The sequence below is a fragment of the Eleutherodactylus coqui genome, chromosome 2 (genome assembly GCF_035609145.1).
Source record: "Eleutherodactylus coqui strain aEleCoq1 chromosome 2, aEleCoq1.hap1, whole genome shotgun sequence".
In the NCBI taxonomy this organism is placed as follows: domain Eukaryota; kingdom Metazoa; phylum Chordata; class Amphibia; order Anura; family Eleutherodactylidae; genus Eleutherodactylus; species Eleutherodactylus coqui.
The window spans coordinates 167,852,231-167,872,800 of record NC_089838.1 but is presented as its reverse complement, the minus strand read 5'-3'; the positions used below and the strand labels follow the sequence as shown (position 1 = coordinate 167,872,800).

At 42.3% G+C, this 20,570-nt stretch overlaps 1 protein-coding gene across 1 annotated transcript in view; it reads left to right on the top strand.

The window, feature by feature from the left end:
• The window catches only part of TBC1D22A (TBC1 domain family member 22A), a 490,668-nt gene extending 471,408 nt beyond the window's left edge, over positions 1–19,260 (top strand). The window contains exon 13 of the mRNA XM_066591889.1: positions 18,708–19,260. Within this exon, the coding sequence (XP_066447986.1) occupies positions 18,708–18,836 (129 nt within the window). The 3' untranslated portion in view covers positions 18,837–19,260. The remainder of the gene's footprint in view (positions 1–18,707) is intronic.
• The last annotated feature ends 1,310 nt before the right edge of the window (positions 19,261–20,570 follow it).

Sequence of the window (20,570 nt, the reverse complement as noted above, 5' to 3'; positions counted from 1 at the left end):
GCTACTAGAGATGAGCGAGCATACTCGCTAAGGACAATTGCTCGATCGAGCATTGGAAGAAAAGGTTCAGCTGCCGGCACAGGTGAGAGGTGAGTTACGGCAGTGAGCAGGGGAGAGCGGGGGGGAGAGAGGGAGAGAGAGATCTCCCATCCGTTCCTCCCCACTCTCCCCCGCCACTCCCTGCCCGCCGCCAGCAGCCGAATCTTTTCTTCCGAGCGGGCAGAAAAAAAGTAGCCATGAGACACCATATCAGGTATTGGGTATCAAAAAGGTTTATAGTAACTTATGGTAAAGGCTCTTTATTTTCCACATTAAGAGGTTCATTACAGGTGCCTGACGGCTTATTTTTTTGCTTTTTTTAAGGCTTCAACATGCCCTTTGCTCGACTAATATTCATAAACCAGTTTTCCCTAAGTGAGCGTTCATCTTTTTTTTCCTCATTCCCTTGTTTATCAAAAAGTATTTCTATATTTTAGGCCTTGTTCACACGAACGTGGTTTTAGCGCAGTATAGGTGCATGAAAAGATCGCGTCTAATAGAACCAATGGTTTCCTATATAATCGTTCACATGAAGGAATTTTAGATGTGCAAAAAGTTTGCACCTAAGAAAGATAGAACATGCATGTAAAACGCTCACATCTAAGGTCCGTGCTGCGAAAAAACATAGGACCTGGCCTATGTTTGGTGCGTGTGCCGCAGGAGTTTCCATAGACTCCTATTGAATAACACGCAACACACAGCTCCAGATTGTGTGAACGGGCAATTTCACTGCTAATTAAGCTCGAAACTAATAGCTGGAAATCGCCCGTTCATGCTATTTTTAGTGTAGTATAGTTGCGAGCTTTTCACGCACCTATACTGCGCTAAAACCACGCTTGTGTGAACGAGGCCTAATGATCACTTTTTTTTTTTCTTAGTGTCTCAAAGCAAGTCTTCACAAATGCTGCTGTACGAACACAGCTTTAAACCCTAATTTCAACTGGAGGAGTGGGGGAGACCTTTTCCATAAAATAAAACATTGGGAGTCCTCGCAAAAAATATTTTTACGTTGGTACTTGCCTCCACCTGGACTTACTGAAATGAAGAAATCTTTACCTGAAATTTGTTTGAGGGGATGCGGCCTCAAGGGAAACCTACTTATGTTTATGATTGCCTTGCCCGGTTATTTGTTCCCTTTGGAACATAATTTTTGGTTTTGTACGCTTAGTAATCCACTACTTTGAAGCTCCTATTCTGGCACTAGCTCTCTGGTTTTTTGCACATCTCAATGTTCTGTAGTGATCTCCTTCATTCTCCTTGCATCTCATATGGCAATTGCCAAAAAAGGAAATCTTCAGTTGCTCCTTCTCTTACAGTAGACATATGGCACGGGATTCAGGCCGGTTTCACACGGGCGACAAAATCGTGAGATTTTCTTGCGATGCGACAGCGATACAAATTGTATGTATATGAAGCCCATGCTTTCCAATGGATTCCTTAACATTAGCGATGTCTTGTAGGCTGCTGCATTGCGAGAAATAAAAAAAATCACAGCTTGCTAAATATTGCCGCGGTTTGCAAGGTTTTGTAGCCAATGTTCCCTTATGGAGCCTTGCTATGTGTGGGGTTCTCATGGATGCTCTAGCTACAGTACAAAGGTGGGAAATTTAAAAAATACAGCATGAATGCCCCCGAAAGGTTAATACAACTACTGTTGCTTATCATCTGGAGCAATTATGATCCAGATACCCATCCAGGACGCCCACAAGCTCCTTCTGGCTACCTTGGACAACATTTCTTGCCGGTAATCCTTCATAATTATCCTCCACTGTTGTCTTTTAGTCTAGGCTTGATTTGTGAGTTATGGTGGCAGTACGAGTACATGTTATAGGAAGGTGGATGGTAAGGGAGCATTCATACGTTTGGGGTCAAGATGGGATTAGAATCGCATTAGAAAAACCACAAGCGTTTTTGCCATGATTTTCAATCAGATTTTTACAGATGGAATACCTTTATTTTACATGTTTCATCTGTTAAAAAAAAGCAGCCTTAGGCTTACAACACACTTGTGTGCCCGAGTTGCACCCCAGTGAAACATGTAAAATATGTGTTCCATCTGTAAAAATCTGGTACCCGGACAGCCTACAAATTGACAAGCATTTGCATATCCTAATTCTCGTCTGTGAGATGGACAAGTGACACGCGATGAGTTTTTTTTCATGCAGTCCGTGTGTGCTGCCACATTATGGATCTATATGCTGTCTGTGTGTTGTCTGTTTTTTACGTCCGATACACAGATAAAAAACACCCCACTAGTGTGTCAAAGGCCTTGTTGAAAACCATGGCAAAAACGCATGTGGATTTTCTGATGTGGTTTTAACAACACCACATCACTGAACATGTGAACGCACCCGAACTGGATGGGAAGTTAAAATCAGATGTGGTATACAGTATCTTGGGATGAGAGCAACAAAATAATTGTTTACTTTTTAATCTCCTTTCGCACTGATTGTCCCCCCATAAACCTAAGCTAACCATAAGTGGTGGGTAGGAAGAGAAGTGTTATGGTACTTTTGTTTGAACGTGCACTGCTCCCTGAGATGTGAAGCAACCGATGAGCAGATGACATGGTGAGGCTAGTTCTTAGGCCTCGTTTGGTGTGAACCCTTTCCACTGCCTTGTGACTGACCTCTCCAGCACTTTTGGAATGCACAGCATCTCCAGCAGCTTTCAATCACTAGGCAGGGGTGGGGTTTTGGTCACATGAGCGGGAGAAAGGCCAAACCAGCCTTAGCATCTGACTACCCAATTGGACGATTCTCACCTCATTTGCAAATTGCGAAACGTGGGTTTCGAGGCCTGGGAGCAGTGTAAGTTAAAGCAAAAGTACTTTAACACTTACTATCCTCAAACTTTGGGTAGCATAGGTTTATGGGGGCAATTAGCATTTCAGATCTCATTTAAGCTTTATGTTCTAATTATTATTATTAGTATTACGGTTTTATCCAAGAAAAGGATTGTAGTGTTTGAGGAATATCTAACCATGATCACTGCTTCTGCTAGGTATACATTTGTAATCAAATACCTAAAGCTCGCTAATGATATAGATAAGAGTCTCATTTACTGACAATTATTCATTATTCTCTCATAACTGCATAGAGAAGAGATAAAACAATAGCCGTTAAGTTGTACATGCAAACAAGGGAGATTCAGGTTAATTGGTCTAATACACTTTCCAATCACATCTGCACAAATTAGTTTGTGTCTTCACGTTTAGCAGTGTAATGAGTCATGATGGCAATCAAGTGAGAAGGATGTTTTAGTAATGAATAGGTTTTTGATGGTAAGCCGTCAAAGGACACATTTCAGAGGATTCAGACTTGGAGTTAAAGAGTCTTAGTAACTGTTTTTCTGTGTTGATTCTTTTAATGTGATTTATTTTTCTTTGTCAAGATTTATATATGTTACACAGCAAGGGATTTTCGTTTAAGGACATAGGGATTGTGCTTCTCATATCCTATTGTAGCTTAGCAACATAAATTGAGTATAAATTGCAGTAGCTTCTATTAGATATGAAATGCTGAATGTAGGAGATGATTTATTTGTTTTCTATGTTATCACCTGTTTTCAGTGGGCTATCATAAGCAGGTATTTTTCAGCATGTTTGCACAGATATCATTAAAGGGGTTTTCTGAGATGTACAATTTTTGCACAACTAGCCCCCTATGTAATAAAATAACAAATAGACATATACTCACCTCTCCCCACTCCTGCTGTGTCCTGCGGTGCAGCCCTGGGACTCCCCTCTGCTTTCCCAGCCTGTTTACAGGACGTCACAGGTGCTGCAGTCAATAAGAGAGCTCAGCGCTCGATCGCTGAGCTCTGTTGTTAACGGCAGTGCTTGTGTCGTCCCATAAACCCGACGGGGCTGCATCCCGTACACAAATACAGGTGTGGGGGCTAAGCAGCACCACAGGACACAGCAGGACCGGGGAGAAGAGTATATGCTTGTTTATTTTATTGCATGGGGGGTTGGTTGTACTGAGAAAAGTTTTTTTGTTTTTTTTTTCTCTATACAATGCTAGACCTTTCTGAACTGATGCATAAAGAATCTGTCATTCTATACAAAAGACAGCTTTTCAGTCCTGACATTTTACGATCAAGTGATCTTACAGCTAGAGAGCCCCTTTTGGATAAATATCTTATACATGTAGTAAAAAAAGTTCAAATGACAAGTAACTTCAATGCTCCACATGTGTAAAGGCGGCAAAGTGATATCTGTCTCTCAAGGAAATAGAAAAATCCCCCGCCCTCACCCAACCCATTTTCACAAGAAAGTCAGAAGTGAGTTCAATGGGCAACTACCAAACAGATGGATTGGCTGTGCAGGTTATGACTATAGTGAACTTTTTCCTTGGCTTCCTCATTCCTCAGACTTTTACGCCTTGTGATTTATTTTCTCATGAGGGGGTATTAAAGATAGAGTCTACATGGCATCTTTATCACCCACCATGTATGATGTACGAGGACACATCACAGAAGCCATTGCATCAGTCAATCGTTATATGCTACAATGTGTATGGCAGGAATCTGACTACAGGCTCGATGTGTGCATCGAGTGGCAAAGGGGACTCGGATTGAACATCTCTGATGTGAAAAACATTTTTAATGTTGTTCAACAAAACCTTTTGAGTATGTGTTTGCATTGATATCACATTTATGTATCTGTATGTCCTTAAACATGAGCTATCTCATACCACACTTATTGAAAAAATGACCAAATATTGGATTGACAAGGCAACTGTTAGGTGGATTCACAACGGGCTGAGTGATCGTACTCAAAGAGTCATAAATGGCTGCACATCCAAGTGGAAGAATGTATCAAGTGGGGTACCACAAGGTTCTGTTCTAGGCCCAGTGTTGTTCACCATTTTTAAAAATGATCTGGATGAGGAAACTGATGGGAAACTGATCAAATTTGCCGACGACACAAAGCTAGAAGAGATAGCTAACACTAGGGAATAGACAGAGAGTATTCAAAAAGATCTAGAAAAGCTTGAACAGTGACCGACAACTAACAGAATGGTATTTAACAAAGAGAAATGCAAAGTTCTACATCTGGGCAAGGAAAAATGAAAAAAGCACATACAGAATGGGTGGAATTGGGCTAAGCAGCAGCACATGTAAAAAAAGACTTGGGTATACTAATAGATCATAGACTGAACATAAGTCAACAATGTGATGCAGCAGACATAAAGGCAAACACAATTCTGGGATGTATTAAGAGAAGCATAGAGTCTAGATCACGTGAGGTCATTATCCCCGTCTACTCTTCCTTATTCGGACCTGATCTGGAATTCTGTGTCCAGTTCTGTGCACCCCACTTTAAAAAAGACAGACAAACTGGAGCAAGTTCAGAGAAGAATTACTAAGATGGTGAGCGATCTGCAAATCATGTCCTATGAGGAACGGTTAAAGGATCTGGGAATGTTTAGCTTGCAAAAAAGAAGCTGTCTACAAATATCTGAAGGGCTGTCACAGTGCAGAGGGATCAGCCCTATTCTCATTTACACAAGGAAAGACTAGAAGCAATGGGATGAAACTGAAAGGGAGGAGACACAAATTAGATATTATTAAAAAATTTTCTGACAGTGAGAGTGATCAATGAGTGGAACAGGTTACCACGGGAGGTGGTGAGTTCCCCTTCAATGGAAGTGTTCAAACAAAGGCTGGACAAATAACTGTCTGGGATGATTTAGTGAATCCTGCACTGAGCAGGGGGTTGAACCAGATGACCCTGGAGGACCCTTCCGACCCTTGCTGTCATTTCAGAGTAGCACACAGGTCCAACTCCTGGAGTCAATGTTTGGAGGGCAGTCAGTTATGACAGCAGAACTGAGTTGGTAGTTGCTGAAGACATTACGACTGCCCGCTATTACATGGATATAGTGGTGCACCTTGATGTCCTACCCTTCATGACCACCACTCAAAATGGTATATTCCAACAAAATAATGCCCATCCACATACTGCAGCCATCACAAGACACGCCTTGCAAGGTGTCGCGACCATAGATTGACCCACAAGGTCACCAGATTTATCCCCAATGAGAATGTCTGGGGCACCATGTGGAGATGCATTACATCACATGGCCACCCACCACATACTGTACAACAACTGACTACACAAGTCATGGAGAGATATACCCCAACACGATATCTGAACACTTAATGATTAATTGCCTGCAAGGATCCAAGGATGTATAGGTGGTCATGGAGAGCACACACAGTGGTAAACCTTGTTTGATTCATTCCAATTTGCTAACATTTATTCTGGGTACGACTGTGCATATTTCACCAATTCCTTCTTAGTGTAACATTTTCAATTTCCACCAGTGTATATGCTGTATGTGTATGGCCATCCATATTACATAACTTATAGCACACTATAACATGTTTAAATTCTGCATTTGCAACATGTCTGATTAATTTTCTTTTGCTGTTACTGTATATCTAATAGCACATGTATAGGTTTCACACGGGTAGATTCTGATTGCGGAATCCATGATCGACATCCACACGGAAGATCCACGGCAAAATGCAGACATTGAAAAGCACGCAGATAAAAAAAAACGCAGCATGCTGTTTTGCCGCAGACGGCCTCCATTCAATGGAGGCCGTCTGACCTGTAGCCCATACGCAATTAATATTGCTGCGGGAACCTGCCTCATCGCTAAAAAAAAAAACTGTACTGTGCATGAACGATTGTGAGACACCGTGGATAGCCGCATTACAGAAAAACAGGTATGCAGGGTGACTGGCCTGGCTCACAGCCAGAATCCACTGCAGGCCTCCCGTATGCGGAATCTGGGCCACTGTTGTTAGCCCAGCCTTAAATGTTTAGTTTTTTTTTGTGAGCTCCCCCCCCTTCCCCGTCCTCATCTAATGAAAAATACAACATAGATTGCACTTTATTTTGTTTGTGCAGAAGGTAGCAAGATAGCAACATACCCTCAACAGAAAGCTCAGTGAATAAATATAGTATCATAGCAAAGCTCATAAATACAGCTCCTCAACCAAACTTATAACATAAACACAGCATGAACCAACCTCAATACATTGATATAATACTAGAAGCAAGCTCATAACATGCCAAGCCCCAGCACCAAGCATAACTAAGGCCGGCTGCACACGGCCGTGACGGGCTCCGCCGCGAAATTCCGCGGCGGAGCCTGTCACGGCGCCCCCCAGGAGACCCCATACTTACCTGCGGATCCGGCGTCCTCGCTCCCGCATGATGCTTCCCCGCCCACCTCCGGCGCGTCATGTGACACGCCCACCGCGCCACATGACGCGGCCGGCTGTGTCACATGACGCGCCGGCTGTGTCACATGACGCGCCGGCCGCGTCATATGACGCGGCGGCGGTGGGTGGGGGAAGCGTTTTCACGCTATCTTCCGCTGTGTTACAGCGGGAGATAGCGTGAACGGACGGCTTCCATTGACTGCAATGGAAGCCGTCCGCGCGTACACCCGCGGCAAATAGAGCATGCCGCCGGTGAGGATGGGTGAATTCCGCACCGTGAGCACTGAGCTATTAGGTTCAATAGAACCTAATAGCTGCGGGCAACGCAGCGGATTTCCGCCGCGAATTACGCAGCGGAAATCCGTTCGTGGGAAGGAGGCCTAAGTGATCATGTTGCGGGTGCGCCAATGGACAGACAGCAGCGCCTTGCATCATCAGAGGGCAAGAGACAAGAGTCAGGAGGAGTGTGATAAATGGAGCTCAACGAGACAACTCGAAGGACGATAATGATCTGGCCAGATGGACCTAAGGGAGGCAATTACCTCCAGCCTTCATCCACCTGGATTGATCTCATATTGATCTCAGTGGGTTATAAAGCCTGGAGGTTTCACATATTTTTGTAGGGATCTCTCATTGAATTTCAGCCAGTTTAATGGAAATCAGCAGCACATAGAACATCAAATGTTGATACAAGTGTTAGTATATTGGATTTCTTCGGATTTGGTGTAGGGGAGCAATGATGGTCTAGGTAGAGTACATTTTAGGATAGTTTGTTCAGATCTGAAAACTTTGTCTTCCTTGGTTTTAGATGAAGCCAGTCAATTTCAGTGGCAAAGCATATTGAGCTACGGTAATGTGTAACAGTATATACTGTATAGTCTGTATATTGTAAGATGCACATCTTGCATCAGCATCATTCCTGCATCATTATCAGTCACCGCTGGAAGTTTTCGGCACCTGCATCACTTGTTTCACAGCCAAAGCTGCTTCAACACTCCTGCTGTTAATACAGACATAAAGCTGACAAGAGTGGCATGGCTGTTAAAATTTAGCAGAAAACCAAATTATAGTCAGTGTATTATAGTTTTCATTATTCTATGAAACTATGTTTTTCTTGCTTCATTTAAAAACATGCACTGTTTTTCCATTAATTTTTGTATGTTTAAATGTTGATGAGGAATATTAAAATCTTAGGACTGCTCAACCTTTGTACTGCAGCCAGAGTTTGCCCTCAGCCTATTGACAGATTGCATAAATCTAACGTAACGGGTCATATACAAAGCATGTTAAATGGTCACTGCACTTTGAGACAACTTGTGTTAGGATGATAGCCAATGTGATAACTAGCAAAAGTACAAATCACTTTATTTACCTAAAATGACTTTTCTATGCTGAAAAATCACTTATGTGCTGGCCACTAGGGGTCTCTCATCCTTCTAATTTTGCTGTCCACTGCCAGTTGTTATATGAAGTCTGTCTCTAGTAAGAGATAACAAGACGGAGAATAGAAAGTGAAGCTTGCCCATTGACATCTATAGAAAGGAGAGGAGGAGGAGGAGAAAGACAGAGACGCACACAGGCGCTGCATCTAAAAATTACCTACACAACCTGCAGAGGGGAAAACTGGTCATAAATGCAGGATACAAGTCACCATGGTCAAAAATAATAATGTTATTCCTCAGGTACACACATGGCAGCTTACTCTGAAATGCGATCTTAAACTATTAGCAACTCTTCTAAGCACATTTCCCACTTGTTATGAATTGGCACTTTCATAGGACTGAACTTGCACTAACTACTACAATGCTACCCTCTATGGGGGAATATATTGACTATGAACATATGACAGGTAAAAAAAATAAAGTTTGGTGAGAAATTAATTAGTCAAAAATACTGACAAACTATTAATTTTTTATGGCCACGATTTGAAGTTATGGCTGTCTTAGTATACATTATGTTATAAACAATGTTCTAATATACTTTCTGCATTGGTTTCTAACAATTTTCAAGATCTCTACTTGCATTCACTCAACCAAAACCTTCCTTGTTTACCTACAGTAGATACAATTGTCCTGGTCATGTGCAGGATTGTTGGTTACAGGACAGTTATCAGAGCTGTACACCTCTCATTGTACTGACAGCACCCATAGAAGTGGTGTCTTACTGTACTTCTGTATGTCTCTGATCATTCGTTATGCCTGTAACATTGTGCCATACATAGGTACACAGAGTGCCTACAGCTCTATAGTGGAGTCGCAGGTGCTTTTCCTTCATACAGGTTGCACAATGATTTTATACTGAAGGTACACCCCAATGGGGCGTAAACACTGCCGATTTTTTTACAGCCGAATTGCATGAGGAAAATCTGCAATGTTTACAGTAGCAGCAGAGTGGAGAAAGTTTTACCCAAACTTATCCACATGTTGCAAAATAAGTTTGTAGTGTTAATTGACCTGTGATGTGGATTTCAAATCATCCGCATGTCCATTTAATGTATACATTTTTGGAAAGGATTTCAATGGTACTATTTAATGTACTGAAAAACTTTTTTAAAATTCTTAGCCCTGGAACAGTGAGAGCAGGGCTAGTTTCGGGGTCATTCTCACCCCTGCGTGATTGATGTAGTTATATAGGGTTGTCACCTCGTCCCATAAGTCAGCGACTGGCCGGCAGCCCCACCAAATGTGGATCATAGTGCCTCGGCTCCCGCCGCTCTCCAGCACTCGGGGGGGGGGGGGGGGGGGGACTGGGGGAAAATCTTCTGTAGTTGGTCAGGGGTCCTGTACCACCTTGAGACTATCTTATAGTTGAGGTCTTTTGTATTTTACCAGCTGTAGATAGCTTGTGGGTTAAGTCCCAGATTTTACACCAGTCCTCCTCCGTGATGTCCTCCCCCAGTTCCCGGGCCCACGCCTCCCTATTGTTCGGGGTCTCTTCCCCCGTCTCCCGATCAAGCAATAGCTTATACAATGTAGAGATCATGTGCCTCTGGCTTTGGTCTGATATGCAGAGTTGCTCGAACTCCGTCAGGGGTGCTGTCAGGTTCTCTTTTGGGGTCAGCGAGCTCACAAACCCTCTCAGTTGTAGATACTTGAGCCAAGAGCCTGGCTGGGGAGAAGCTTGGCCTAGAATCTCGGTCATGGGTTTAAGGCCCGCCTGCATCACCACGTCCCTCAGTCTAGGAGTTGGATCCTCGGTAGTGGGCAGCAGACCCTTCTGTCTTATCGTGGCTTCAAATTGGGGGTTTGCTGTGAGTGGGGTTAGGGGGCCTGGCACCGAGACTAGCCTATATTGGGGGGCGAAATTCGCCCAAGTCCTAAGGAGTTGTAGGCCAAAGGGGGAGATGTTGGGTATCGATTTCAGCCATTTTGGCGGTATCCAGGGGGCTCCGTAGAGGCCATCTATTTCGCCTGTGTGCTCTATGTCTACCCAGAGCCTTGTACTTCTGTTTTTGAGAATGTCTAGGACGCAGTTAGTAATGTTGGCCTTATGGTATAGGGAAAAGTCCGGGAGGCCCAGGCCGCCCTTCTCTTTTCCCTTTTTTAGTAGTGAGTGACGCAACCGCGATTTTTGGCCTTTCCATACGAAGTTAGAGATTAGTGTTCTAATTTTTTTCAAGAACGCTCTCGGGAGGCCAATCGGGATTGTTTGGCAGAGATATAGAAAACGGGGTAGAATGTCCATTTTAATTGCATTGACTCGTCCATTCCACGATAGGTATAGGGGGCTCCATTTACTAAGGTCTCTTTCGATTTTCTCGATAAAGGGCAAGAAGTTTAGCTTAAAGGTTAATTGCGCCTCTGCAGCGATTGTGACTCCCAGGTATTTTAGGTGGGACCCAACCCAGCGGAAGGGGAAAACTGATTCTAGGTGGGATACCTCGGCCTGCGGAAGTGAAATGTTTAGCGCCTCTGATTTCTGTGTATTGACTTTGCAATTGTTAAGTCTTCCAAACCTATCAAATTCTTTTAGGAGAACGGGCATGCCTACTCGGGGGTTGGATAGATACAGCAACAAGTCATCCGCGAATAGAGCCATTTTATGTTCTGAGGCACCAACTCTCACGCCTCTTATTGAGTCGTTGCTTCGGATGGCGTTGGCTAGTGTCTCCATGGTCAGGATGTATAGAAAGGGGGAGAGGGGGCACCCCTGCCTCGTCCCATTGCTTACTCTGAAAGGATCGGAGAGAGTTCCATTTACTCTGATCCTGGCCGTGGGGTCCTGGTAAAGGGCCATGATCCACTGGAGCATCCGGGGTCCCAAACGTATTTTCCTCAGAGTGGCAGAGAGGAAGGGCCAACCAACCCTGTCGAACGCTTTTTCCACGTCGATTGATAGGAGGCATAGAGGAGTTTTGGTTGCCTTGGCCCTGGCAATTAAGGACATCGTCTTGATTGTGTTGTCCCTTGCCTCCCTGCCTGGGACAAAACCAACCTGCTCCAAGTGGATCAGGCCGGGGATCAAATCCTGGAGTCTATTTGCAATCAGTTTGGCAAACATCTTAATGTCTACATTTATTAACGAGATCGGTCTATAGCTCCCGCAGGCCGAGGGGCCCTGTTTTAGGATGATGGTGATGTGGGCTTGTAACGCCTGTTTGGGGACTGGGCATCCTCTGTTTACTGAATTGAATGCTTCAAGGGCTAATGGGGACAATTCTTCGGCAAATAGCTTATAGAATCTGGCCGTGTAGCCATCCGGGCCTGGGCTCTTGTTTATTTTTAGGTTTTGGATTATGTTTGAAAGTTCTTGGGGTGAGAAGTCTAAATCTAATTCCTCTGCTTCTGCATGTGTCTGACTCTTGGGTGCGTGTCTGGATAGGTAGGAGTTTATTTCTTTGTCTAGCTGTGGGGTCGTGAGTTGAGTGTCTAAGTTAATGTTGTATAGTTTATCGTAGTAGGCTTTGAATTCCTCCAGAATGTCTTTTGTACTATGGACCAGACGTCCGCTGTTAGATTGTATTTTAGGTATGTATGTAAGTGGGGCCCTGGGGTGGAGGGTTCTAGCGAGTCTGCTCCCACATTTGTCCCCATACTCGAAAGACCCCTTCCTAAGTTTGTCTCTTAAGGCTAGCGAGTGCTGGTCTAAGATTTCCAGGATCTGCTGTCTGATTGATGAGATTTCTGATCTTAGGGCTTCACTGTTTGTGTTTGTTAGTGGTTTCCTTAGCTCTCAAGGAGGCTAGCAGGCCAGATAGTGTGGCGGATCTATCTTTTTTGATCCTGGAGCCGTGTGAGATTAACACGCCTCTCAGGATGCACTTAAGTGCTTCCCACTTTATTGGCACGGGCGTTTGATCTGTTTGATGTGTCTCTTTAAATGTTTCTATTTCCTGTCTGATTGCTGTGACACATAAGGGGTCTTTTAGCAAGTTGTCGTTTAGTCTTCAGGACTGGTATCTAGGGATAGATCCCCAGCCTGCGAGACCTCCAAAAACCGGGGCGTGGTCAGACCATAGTAGATCTCCGTGGGAACAGGTCGGGTCGCTGTCGAGGAGACTATGTGAAATCAAGAGATAGTCGATCCTACTGTAGGAGTTGTGAGGGGCTGAATGAAAGGTGTAGTCCCGTGTGTCTGGGTGGAAAATTCTCCACAGGTCTACAAGCTGGAGTGAGTCTAGCTTTTTCTTAAGGGCCCTGATTGCTGATCGGGAGACAGAGGACTTACCCGAAGAGGAGTCCACGGCGGGGTCCAGCACGATGTTCAGGTCTCCGCCCAGGATTATTTTCATTCCGTCTGCGAAGTCGGTCAGGGCCTTCAGTACTCTTGTCGCGAAAGCCACTTGGTTCTGGTTCGGTAGATAAACATTTGCAAAGGTTATTATGCAGCCTGTTATTTCTAGCTTGAGAAAGATATACCTTCCTCCTGAGTCGATCACTGAATCAATTTGTTGATTCTGTAGGGTTCTGTGGAGGGCAATGGAGACTCCCCGGCCCTTCTCAGGGGGTCAGGACCATGTAGCCATTGTGGGTAATACGAGGAGGAGCATGCTGGCACACACCCTTCTCTGAAATGGGTCTCTTGCAGCATAGCCACCATCACCTTTTTTCTATGGAGGTGGTAGAGAAGCTGTCTTCTTTTCTGTGGACTATTTAGCCCTTTGGTGTTGAATGAGCAGAAACTTAGGTTCGCCATTCTGGATTCGGTGTGGAGAGGAGTGTATGCCTACGGGCTCCCCTGGGGGGGTGGGGAGGGGGGGAGCGGTAAGAGGAAAAACACATGGGGGAAGGGGGGGTGGGAAGGTTACACAGGGTCACAACGTATAACATAAAACGTGAAATTTGGGGTGCCACGGGGGCGCCCCTAAGGCTAGAAGCCTGCCTAAAATTGGCAGAAGATAACAGCAACATCTAGCTGTCAGCCCTAAGTGGGAGCGTGGAGGCCAAGGAGGGGCGAGCTCTGCCCGCCACCCAACCCCACACCATCTACAGTTTTTTTGATTGTACTACTTTTATTTATTTTCAAAGATTTTTAATTATTTTCTGCCACTATCTTCTGACTGCCATAACTTTTTAAAATTTTTTCGCTGACATAGCTGTGCGAGGGCTCAGTTTTTGCGGACGTCCTGTAGTTTCCGTTGTAACCATTCTGGAGTACATACAACTTTTTGATCGCTTTTTATTACATTTTTTGGGAAACAAGGTCATCAAAAAACACAATTCTGTCATTTTTTTTTTTTTTTTTTTCAGATGACGTTCGCCGTGTGGGGTAAATAATGCTTTGATCACTCCTGCAGTATGATGTTATGCCATAGCATTACATTATGCTGTGGTCTGACAGCCATTCTATCAAACCACCCAAGGGCATTCTACTATGACAGTTCTGGGGTCTTTCAGAGAGCTCCCGGCTGCCCTGATAACCGTGTGGCAACCCGCAATCTCATCATAGGGGTGCTGTATGGGACCCCCGAACATTGGCCAAAGATTTAAATGACTCTGTCAGAATTGACGGCGATGTTTAAAATGTTAACTGCTCTGATGAGCGCCATGGCTTATCTGAGTTGTTGCAGGCGGGCGCCGGCTGTAAGAAACAGCTGGCGCCCACATTGTATATAAAGAGATCGCCCCACGATCTCGTTTTATAAATACCCCAACACTGCAAAACGTAATACTACTCCTATAGCGTTAAGAGGTTAAAGACAAACAATCCACTAAATACATTGTTGTTGTTTTTTTAACACAGACATGGATTTGTGAATTAGCCATATTTCAGCTGTTTCAGTTTTTTAGTTATTTTCTCTTGTATCCAAGCAATAATACTAAAAGTAGAAACGAACAACGTTCGTACTCATGAACAAATAATATTTTTTAATGATATTACTACTGTTTGGGTGCGAAAGATTATGAAAACTTTTACATTTTAGTTCTTTAATTTCTAATTTATATATTTACATAAAAACTAATTTCCAAGTTATCCGTAGATTTAGTAGTAATTGACAGCACATTTTTGACCATACGTGACCTGGCGTAGAGTCATATCAGCTGCGCACTATAATATACTTGCTGGAACAGTATGAGATGGTGTAGTTATTAATTAACTGATGGTGCTAAAGTGTCATTAAGAAACTTGTGTCAACAAGAGGCATGCAATTATTGTGTTCTGTGAGAAAGAGGCAGAATACAAGATGACAGATGAACTGTATAGTTGTCAGGGCTCAGATCTCAATTCTAAAAACTACAATCCTATATCGGAGTTTATCAGAGAGATGCATATTGAAATATTGCAACATATGTTTAACAATGCATTACAAGAAAACAATTCCTTCATTAATTCTACTGAGATCAACCTTCTATACTTGTACTATACAAAACCCAGCATAGCACAGATATAATATTTTACAGGCTGAACAGTATTTCTTTAGAAGATCATTATAATTGTAAAAAAAAATCTGCACTTTTGGAAATTTGCCTTAAAGGTGCAGTCCGACATTTAAAAAAAAAAGCATGGCTACTTTTGATAACCGCACCACACCTATTCATAGGTTGTATTTGGTATTGCAGCTCAGCTCCATTATAGTGAATGGGACTGAGTTATAATGCCACACACAACCTACAGACTAGTGTGTAACTGTTTATTTGGAAGACTGCATCCCTGTTTCATGTAATGATTATCACTCAGAATTCATTCAAACGACCGAAAATGAGCGATTATCGTTACATGCAAACGTTGCCATCGTACACTTTTCATCTGAACAATGATTTTAAGGTGAATTTAAAATCCATTGTTTAGCCGCAGACAGATTAAGTATCTCAACAGACCGTATGCTGTGTTCTCCACGGGAGGCGGGAGATTACATTGTATTCTGATGGTAGCCCTGAGGAGAACAATGCAGCTGTGTGACTTGTAAGAAGCTGGGCTCTGCCAACAGCTCCTGGAGGCCCTATTACATGTAAATTACCATGATAAAATGTTAATGGACATTACTGGCCATTAACACTTTATGCAAAAAGATCGCTAAAACTTTCAATCCTTCAATCGTTAGAAAGATTATCTTTGTATGTAAATGGGCCTTAATCTTGTCCAGCCTTTTTAAAAGCCTCAGGCCTCGCCAGTTAAGTTTTAGCCTATTGTTATGTTTGGACTATTGCATTAAATGCTACCCTAGTGGCAATAATTAGCTAGCACTGTTTTTGCAGCATATCACATACATTTCCTAGGTTTGTTTTGTTTAACACATTAGGGGTCCAGTTAGAATTGCTATGATGATGTAAAATGCACATTCATTCCCGGATACCTCACCCGTATCGTGAGCATAACGAGGTCACAAGACTGGTAAAGTGTAGCCATGATGGATGAGTAATATCACCAAGGAAATCCTAACTGACTAACTTATTGCAGACATCAATGCAGTCTTGCTGTACTTTGCACTAGTGTGTATTAGTGATACTCTGCTATTAGACCCCTGATCCAGAAGGGGCTTACTGGAAGAAGAGGAAGGAAGAGTATATAGTTTCTTGGCTTCACTATGTAATCCAAAGTTTCCCCTTTAACATTTAACATGGTGTAGTGCAATGCTTTCATATAATGCTGCTGATTGATCTTCCAAAATCGGATGTTTTGGCTTTTTTAAGCCTAAAGCAGTGTGTATATGAGATCTAGTATAATAGAAGACGTCATCATTTTTTTTATCTTTGATCGAAGTACCTAGAAGTCTCTTTAGTGCTTTTGTTTCTGAAATCACGAGTAAGTGACGCCTGGACTGGGCTAACATATCAATCTGATTGTTGCTTTACAAAGGTTAGTAGGTCCTGCCAAAGAGATTTCTTTGTCTTTTGTCCTGCCTATAATTGAGGTGACCATAAAAGCAGACCTAAATGTAGTTAGCAGATTTTATTTTCAGGCTCCTGCCTTACTATCTTCAAAGGTCAAACAAATAGAATTTTCATCTCTTTAACATTTTATAAGACAGAGGTCTGGACAGTTTCATTCACCCTTTATCTACTGAACTTGGATCCCTAAATTAGATTTTGAAATTGAGTGTGTAGCTTAGTCAGTAAGTTACCATAATGCCGGAGCACTGCATTCAACCCTAGAACTATAGAGGTCATAGTAATATAAAGTGAAATGGATTGAAAACGAAACTCTGAAAAAAGAGAAAAGTTATTTCTTATCTGGTTTTAGCAAAGTGAGCATAGATTTTAGAAATCATTCAATTGTAGGCTGAAATTATAGTGGAAATGAAAACTGTAAAGCATGCAATATAGAAACAGATGAGTTCACCTCATATCTCCGCTGGTGTAGGGAAATAACACATCTCGGGGGGAACAATGGGGCCTATTTACTATACAGAATATGATGGTTCTCTGACGCAAATTGTGACAGCACACTGTCTAACATTCTTTATACCACATTTATTACGTGTTTTCAGACACATTTATTATGTGTTTTTTCGACTGAAAAAGCGTTATGGTCTAAATTGCACCAAATTGCTGCGCATTGCGCCACAATTTCGGTGCAATTTTTGACGTAAACTAAGCCAACTAAAAGGTAATTTAAACCTAGACTAGACCATCTTAAAATTCAACAAATTCATCATTCAGCAGATCCACTGTGGTAAAACTGGAGCATTTTAAGGCTGTTTAACTTTTAGACAGTATTAATTGATAAGCCTCAATGTGTTGTATTTTTAATGAAAGTCTTGTAAATTTTAAATTTAGGTGAGGTCCCAAGTGTTGGATCACTTTAAACAATACCTTAGGGGTCAATATATTAATATCCAGGATTCTGGGGAATTTCAGATCCCCAGTGCTTGTCCAGCAGATTCTTGAGTAGGCACGACTCTTGTAGAACAACTGCTGATCTGGAGTGTTCTAGTCATTGGGGATTGGTATAACATGCAGATGCCATGGCCTGTGTATATCAGGTGTGTTTGACAGCCCTTTATGGTACCCATTGTTGCTTGTCTAGCTGCTGTAGTCATACAAACAAATCTTAACAAAGGGAAAATAATGCAAAAGTCAGTTTAAACTTTTCCTAATCCATTTTTATGTATGCAGAGTTTGTATGAGAAGTCAGTTGTTCACTTATATATTAAATGTCTGCAGTATGTGATGAAACCTGGTTTTGCTTATGTTAAAGAGAACCTCTTGCCTCTCATGTGTATTTTAGTAAATTCTTATATTCTTCATGAAATAACAATTCTAGCAGATCTTTTGTTAGACTTCTACATTGTGCTGTTCCACTGTTATTCCTCCTTGAAATGTAGGAATAAGTTGACAATAGGGTGTCACTAGCTGTGTTCATACACTATCTGACATTGCCCAGTCATTGCTGGCAGTACAGACTATGTAAGGACACACCCCTTTGACAAGAATGATAACACCCAATTGTCAATTTATTCACAAACATTTCAGCATTATCAGTTTATAGATAATGTCATGGGTGGTGACTAGAGATGAGCGAACGTACTCGGATAAGCACTACTCGTCCGAGTAATGTGCTTTATCCGAGTACCGCTGTACTCGTCTTGAAAGATTCGGGGCGCTCCGCTGCTGACAGGTGAGTCGCAGCGGGGAGCAGGGCAGAGCGGGCGGGAGAGAAGGAGAGAAAGATCTTACCTCCGTTCCTCCCCGCTCTCCCATGCAGCTCCCCGCTCCGCAGCGCGTCCCGAATCTTTCAGGACGAGCGGGGAGGTACTCGGATAAAGCACATTACTCGGACGAGTAGTGCTTATCCGAGTACGTTCGCTCATCTCTAGTGGTGACATATCCTCGTTAACAAATTATTTCTATACCCTACAGTGTAGTTTTTAATTAAGGTTTAGGTAGATTTTATTTAGTAATGATACAGAATGAATAACTTTGTCTTTTGCTACTCTAGCGTCTAACGTTTGGTACAAATACTGTGTTTTCTGTATGCATATGTCCCTGACCCTGTCTATAGAGATGTGTTTCTTTTACAACATTCTTTTTTTATTTATTTTGCAGGGGTTGTTGATGTTTTTGCAGAATCTACCAACAGCCCACTGGGGGAATGAAGATATCAGTGTCCTCTTAGCTGAAGCCTACAGACTAAAATTTGCATTTGCAGATGCCCCAAATCACTACAAGAAATAACACAATTCATCATGTGCAACTTTTGAGGTCTCCCTCCTTATTAATGATTTATATGAATATATATAAATATTATAAATACTTTTTTTGTCTTTTTTATCATCGTGCTAAAATTTACAGGAATCATCATGAAACCATGACTAAATAGGGTTTGGTGTCAATTCTTCTGTAGATTACTCTATAACATAAACATGCCATATACCAAAGAATCATATTTTTAATTGTATTTACAGGGTAGAAGTAGTAATAATGACATCATCCATGTGACTCAAATCATCACAACAGATGTGATGGCAATTGTTTTGATAGATGTGTCAATTCTGAATTGGACCTGCACAGCTTCAAATCTTTGTATTTCTGAAATTAACTATTTGGAACATGTGAAATGTACAGTACAGTAAGCATTAAAATTCTTACTATCTATTAACCACATCATTGTGTGAATTTTCATTTATACTTTAAGTGGCCTTACTGTTAATTGTGATTAAACAAACACATGATGGGTAATCCCTTAAAGGGGTTGTAGCAGGATTACAAATTATTCCATATCCACAGGACAGGAGAGAACTTGCTGATCAATGGGGGTTCCGTGTCCCTCTCTGCCTTTCACTGTAGGGCTCGCTTCTCCTCCCGCAGTGATGTCAGGATGAATGGAGTGCTGGCAGAGCATGTGCAGGCAGGGCTTCATTAATTTCAATGGGGATGATGGAAATACTCAAGTGCTTGCCACTTGGCTATCTCCACAGTCCTATTGAAGGTGAATGGAGCATTAGTGCCCTTGCGCAACCAGCACTTTATTCAGTCTCCTCCTCACTGCAGGGGTGCAGTAACTCCACAGTGAGGATGGTGGGGATCTCAATAGTGAGACCTCCACCAATCAGCAAGTTCTCTCCCTATCCTGTGGAGATGGGATAACTTGTAATCTTGGCACAACCTGCAATTTTGATACAACCTCCTTAAAGCTTCCCTTTTTAAATTATAAACTACCAGCCCTTGTTAAAAGAATGATGTAAATAATAACTAATGAAAATTGCAGTGTTATTACCTAAGTCGTGGGTGTTGATTTTTACTGAATGACAACCCTTCAAAAAGTTTGCAGTAAGCTGTACAAGTAAGCTGTACAGGAGTACTGGATGTTCCCAGCATGCACTGCGTCACTCCCACGATGTTCTACAGCTGCTAAGTCACTGTGTCCACAATGCTGTGCAGTCGAAAGAAAGCACTAACTCAGCAGCAGGAACTTTGCTCACCACAAGATGGCGCTCACCGCTAATTTCTACAAAAGAGTATGTGCATATATAGCAAAAGGATTTTCAGTCTTAACATATAAAAAATGATAAAAACCCTTAAATACTTTTTAAAATTTTCCCCTTAGGTTTAGTGTCCCTTTAAGCCCCCACTATTTCATTTTAATAGGAATTTTCCTTATTCGGAGTTGAGATATTTTTTAAATATTTTATTGTACTGGTGGTAGAAACCTACATGGAACAGTCATCTAAAGACCCATCCAAGACGATGTGCAGTATCATTTTGCTGAATTAACACTTCTTACAATTTTCCCATTTTTGGAATTATTCTTATTCAAAATGGTCAGTAGCAATTAGCTATGCACTACAGCCATGATTTTGTGTCGGTGAAGTTTCTAACACTGTTTTTAAAGGGTTTGTTCAGGGTAAGGCAAACATGGCTATTTTCTTCAAGACACAGTGCATTCCTTGTCCATGGGTTGTGTCTGAA